Source organism: Odontomachus brunneus, unplaced genomic scaffold (genome assembly GCF_010583005.1).
Source record: "Odontomachus brunneus isolate Ranch 3 - 2012 unplaced genomic scaffold, Obru_v1 Obru_scaffold_275, whole genome shotgun sequence".
Taxonomy (NCBI): Eukaryota; Metazoa; Arthropoda; class Insecta; order Hymenoptera; family Formicidae; genus Odontomachus; species Odontomachus brunneus.
Window position 1 is genome coordinate 37,299 of NW_022639725.1, and position 5,720 is coordinate 43,018.

Consider the following 5,720-nt stretch of genomic DNA (forward strand, 5'->3'; position numbering starts at 1 on the left):
GGAGAATCCAAAATTCGTTCCGCAATGACGTGAGCGTTAATTGTGAACCGGCATGCAACGTTCTCAGATGATGATGCTGGATAATGAGCACCAACAGCGGATGCGAGCGTAATACGACGGGATTCTTCATCGCTCCTGGTAAGCAAGCTCGACGGAGTCTTCCTCGAATTCGAATGAGTCCCTGTTCATCCATATAAGGATTAAGAACAGACAGCGGACTGCTCTTCAGCACCGATCGCTTCTGGCTAAGAGCAACGATCTCGTGAAGGAACATGTCTGATTGCATGGTTTTGAGCCAGTAACATTTTGCCTTCTGAATTTCTTCGGGAAGCAAAGTCGCGGAGGTCTGTGGTGGGTTTTTAGAGCGTCGGAGTCGACTGAGAAAGCGGTACAGGTAAGCGGTAATACGTAGCAGTTGTGGCCATGAAGAGTAACGCGACGCGAGATCCCAATTGCACGTAGCATGCAAGGCATATCCCGGTGGGTTCGGGCGTTGTTCGAGAGGAACATCAGCGGATATCGGAGGGCAGAAGTTTGGCCAAGATTCGGAAAAGTGGTGTAGCCATGGAGGGCCGGACCACCATAAGGCATGAGTTTCGAACAGATCGGGAGCGAGACCGCGTGACGCGCAGTCCGCGGGATTGGTGTGCGTCGGATCGTGACGCCATGAGACTCCAGGGAGGAGGGACTGCACAGCCGAAACACGATTAGCGACAAAGGTTTTCCATCGAGAAGGAGATTGACTGAGTCAGGCGAGGGTAATGGTGGATTCCGTCCAGCAGTGGCACTCGAGATTCGGGAGTTGGAGCGCTGCTCGTGCGAAATGCATCAAGCGCGCGAGAAGCCACGCAGCGGATAACTCCAATCGTGGGATTATCGTTTTAAGAGGAGCCACCTTTGATTTGTCGGCGAGAAGAGAGACGGTGATGGAGCCGTCTACGTTGACGATGCGCAGGTATACTGTCGCTGCGAAAGCTGCAGTTGAGGCGTCGGAAAACCCATGAAGGGCACAATGTAGAGTATGAGAGCCGTAAGTTGTCCAGCGCGGAATGCTAATGGCGTTGAGACATGGAAGTCGTTGATGGTAATCCGACCAGTAATCAAGAAGTTGGCTGGGAATTTTATCATCCCACTGACATTGGAGTGACCACAATCGTTGCAAAGAAATCTTTGCGGTAATACTGACAGGAGTAGCCCATCCTAAGGGATCGAAAAACTTGGCGATGGTCGACAAAATGGCTCGTTTGGTGCATCCGGGTATGTTCGGTACGGTTACGCGGAATTGAAAAATATTTAGCTTCGGATTCCAAAATATGCCTAAAATCTTGAGATGCTCGTCGTCTTGAAGCACCTTGTGCGTAGCTAATCCATAATCCGCGGGATCGAGATCGGACAATAACGAGGTGGCATTGCTTGCCCATTTTCGAAGGCAAAAGCCTCCTTTCTTTAATAATGCTATTAAGTGATCGCGGGTCTGACGAGCAAGAATTTGGTCGTCTGCGCCGAAAGCACAATCGTCAACATACGTTTGATGACGTAAAACGGGAACCGCGAGCGGAAATTCGGCCTCGTCATCTTCGACGAGCTGAGCTAGAACCCGAAAGGCTAAGTATGGAGCGGCTGCTGTACCATAGGTAACGGTGAGGAGACGGTAATCCGTTATGGGTTCACCTGGAGTTGGTTGCCACACAATACGTTGGTAGTCGATATCTCGGGAGTCAACTAGGATTTGCCAATACATCTTTGCGATGTCAGCGGTAAATACGTAACGATATTGACGCCACTGCATTAAGACAGTGGCTAAATCCTTTTGAAGCTTAGGTCCTATGAACATATGGTCGTTCAACGACGTCTCGTTTGACGTGCGACATGACGCGTTGAAGACTACTCGTAAGCGGGTTGTTGCACTGCTGTCACGTAAGACAGCGTGATGCGGAATATAACAAGTTTGCCCTGGTTTGACAATTTCTGTCGGTGGGCATTTAATCATGTGACCGAGGGTTTTGTACTCTGCGAGAAATTCGCGGTACTCGGAAGCGTTAAGTGGGTCTCGACTTAGGCGTTGTTCCAAGCGGCGAAAGCTTGAAACAGCAATCGAGCGCGATTCGCCTATCAAGATTGGTGGCTCGGTTTTAAAGGGCAATCGGACGATATAGCGTCCTTCCGATGTACGAGAATGAGTAGCTTTAAAGTGCTCTTCGCACTGGTGTTCCTCAGGGCTCCGAGAAGCTTTCTGAGGCACTTCCTCAATTCCCCAGAAGCGACGAAGATCGCAATCGAGATTTTCAATAACGACTCCGTGATGCGCGAGAGCGGAAACTGAGTTAGTATGCGGCACCGAGGCTATCGGTCCAGACAGGATCCAGCCGAGAGTGGTATTTTGCGCGGTAGGCTCATGTTCGGAACCCCTTCGCACACCGTCGAGAACGAGCTTGCCGAAGAGATCGGCACCGATAATGATATCGATTGGATCCGAACTCATGGGATCATGATCCGCAAGTTCGAGTTCTGCGACGTGTTTCCAATTATACGCGATCTCGACTCGATTCAGTAAATACTTCGTTAAAGACGGAAGTATAAAGGCGGCAGTGATATAGGCAGATCCGTCGCGACACGCCGGAGTAATCGTCATTTGGGTCGCATAACGCACGACAGATCGCATTTCGCTAATACCGGTGAGAGAAACGAAGCGATTAATTCTTGCAAGGCGTAAGCGTTGTGCAAGTGACTCCGAGATGAATGTAGAGACGGATTCTTGATAAAGAAGCGCGCGCGCGGTGACGAAACGGTTATGCGGCGAATAAACTCGCACGCGTGCGGTCGCGAGTAAAATGTTGAAGCTTGGCGCTACGGTTTTCGACAATAAATGTGTAGCGACAGCGGTGACGCTCTCGCTACTCGAAGGTGCGGGCGTCGACGGCAACGTAGCGTCAACCGGTCGAGCAGCATGATCGAAGTGCAGAAACGTGTGATGCCGTTTGCCACACTGTCGACAAGTGCGTAGACTCGTACAATCGTTGACGGAGTGCTTTGCAGTAAAACTGTTTATACAGCGTTTCTGATTTTTAATAAATTCAAACCGTTGGGATGGAGTTTGCTTTAGGAACGTAGAGCATTGATACAGTAGATGGTTCGCTTTGCATAATGCGCATGAAAACGGAGTGGTAGTCGCGGTATGCAAGGCGAAAGTTCTCTTCTTGGAGGTCGGCGGTGACTTCTCCGATGCGTTCGCGGGTGCAATCGCGTCGAACGCGCGAATGCGCGATGCAAAAAACTGATCAATTTCGCGATAACGCGGATAGTCTACGGTATCGCCGAGTTTAAGTTCCCAAGCTTTTCGCGATGACCTGTCGAGTTTTTGTGACACGAGAAAAACAAGCCAATCATCCCAATGTTCGGTAGCGCGACCGAGGTTGCTTAGAGCTTGTATCGCTTTATTCGTTTGATCGCGAAGCGTGCGCAAATCTTTGGAAGTTTCTGTCGTGATCGACGGTAAATTGAAAAGCGATTTTAAATGTATAGTGATAAGGCGACGTTTATTGTCGTACCGGGATACGAGAATATTCCACGCGATATTGAAATTATCATTAGTTACCGCGAGGTGGTCTAGGGCGTTACTTGCATCCCCCTTTACACAGGAACATAGATAATGCATGCGTTCGACATTCGTTAAAGTTTGATCATCATGGATCATCAATGTAAATTTATCGCGAAAACTTTCCCATTTATCGAAACTCCCGTCGAAGGTCGGCAAGTTGATCCTCGGAAGATGCGACAATGATCGGAACGAATGATTACGGTCACTTACGTCATGTGCAGCGGATTGGGGTTCGTGAACCTCGTGACCGTCCAGTACCTCAGCCATGTAGTCGGCAGCTTCGTTGTAATAATCTTCACACGTCAGGAAGTAGTTCTGGATGAAGTACGCAAGGGATGCCCTCACTTTCTCGTCCGTAGCTAACGTGATTTTACTGTCTAGCTCTTGGCATCTGGCGAAGGTCTTCTTGAGGGTTGCAAGGCGTGCCGTGTTACGGCACGTGTCATTTTGGCTTGTCCCAACTTCTTAAAATTAAGAAGCTTGCGAGATTTGACGCCCATGTGCTGGTTTTGTAGACTCATCAGTTCATCGAGAGCCGACATAATTTCCAACGGTAACGGCACAACTCGGACGAGAATCAAGCGAAAAACGAGAACTCTCCTTGGCGACGAATCCGGCTCAAAGGACCAAAAATATGTTGTGATGGAGTCACCTTGTCAGGAAGGCTCGTTCGCCAAGGCGGTTGTAATAACGTTGACTCTCTTTGGTATAACAAATTGCCGTTTATTGTTGTCTCGCATTAAATTAGATGTGAGGCGGGCGATAAGCGATACTCGCGAGATAATAATTGATGCACTTGTTCAAAGGCGTGTCTTGGTAGCTTACACTCTGCTCAACGTCAAGAAGATCTCGCTGCTAATCACGGAAAAACATCTGGCCAGCAAACAAAACTCCTATATCGGTAATTATCGCACGCAGTACACCAAAGGAAACGATTTTGGGAAACGGATTCCGGTAATTTTTCGTGGCGAGACAATGATGATATCCAACGATAACAACGTTTGGTTCGTTTCGCGTTACGGCTCGGACATGTTCTCACTCACCACGAATAAATATTATTGATTTATATCGATATGGCTCGGGCAGCGAACCAATCTTTCGCACGCGGAAGGTATGAGCGATCGACAGCTTTCGGGTCGCGAAAAGGGGGGGTTCGTCATCTGATATCGACAACGCGGTTAGTACAGGAGAGATATATGCGTGTTTTGAACTGTATTAATGAGCTCTTGCTTTGTTGTCCTGGAGCATATTTAACTTGACGATGATTTCGAAACAAACGATGAAGGGGAAGAAGAAGACTCATCAAAATTATTTTGTACATCACATCTATAATCGATAACATTAGCATCATCCGCGACAAAGCCAACTGACGGACTGGGAATATCTTCAATATCACAACTATTCATATTCGACCCTATAGAAGTGCCACATTTTTTACAAAACAGCGAACGTATATTTTTCCTAACCTGCTTCATAATTTTGCTTCGTTGTTGTTTTGACATATTATGCACGGATTTTCGTGAGAAAGAAGATTTCAAATTATAAAATTCCATATTTACTTCCCTTGACGATATGCTGCTGCAAGCGATGTAACCACGCCTCATAAATTTCGTTTAGAATTATTCGTCTTGCCACTACTATAAGTTAGTCTCTGCAACTCGCTTCTACAACGGTTAAATGCAAAATGATACAGACTGTTGCCATGCAAACTGTCGGTGAATTACCAGAGAAACAATTGCAGGCTATGGCAACATGATGCAGCCTATCCAAGAGCTCTATTTTCGTGCCACAAATGTTTCTTTACGGTTCTCACAGTCAGCGTGACGCTCTATGCACAATGCCAGGTATAAGGCAATAGGAATAGACATTAGCCAATAGGAACAAGGAATACAAATAACTGATCAATCCGAATTTCTATTCCCTGTTCCCATTGTCTGTTGCCTGGCATTGTGCGTTACGCATGGCAGTATTCATAGTCAGATCTTATATTTAGGACCGTCTGAAGTTCATGTTAACATACTTCGTAATCAATGAAATGATCCGTACATCATCTGAAGATAAACTTAAGTTTGTTCAAAAAGTATCGCGAATTTTGTGTTTTTTCAAAAATTATTTATTTATT

At 47.0% G+C, this 5,720-nt stretch overlaps 2 protein-coding genes and 1 pseudogene across 2 annotated transcripts in view; 1 reads left to right on the forward strand and 2 right to left on the reverse strand.

The window, feature by feature from the left end:
* LOC116853052 overlaps positions 1–286 on the reverse strand; it is a 4,697-nt gene extending 4,411 nt beyond the window's left edge. The window contains exon 1 of the mRNA XM_032833904.1: positions 49–286. Coding sequence (XP_032689795.1) covers positions 49–286 — 238 coding nt within the window. The remainder of the gene's footprint in view (positions 1–48) is intronic.
* Positions 287–748: 462 nt separating this feature from the next.
* LOC116853053 lies at positions 749–2,632 on the reverse strand. Its single transcript, XM_032833905.1, has one exon. It carries the CDS (start codon positions 2,630–2,632, stop codon positions 749–751), a length of 1,884 nt encoding a protein of 627 aa, XP_032689796.1.
* A 1,158-nt stretch (positions 2,633–3,790) lies between these two features.
* The window catches only part of LOC116853054, a 7,578-nt pseudogene continuing 5,648 nt past the window's right edge, over positions 3,791–5,720 (forward strand).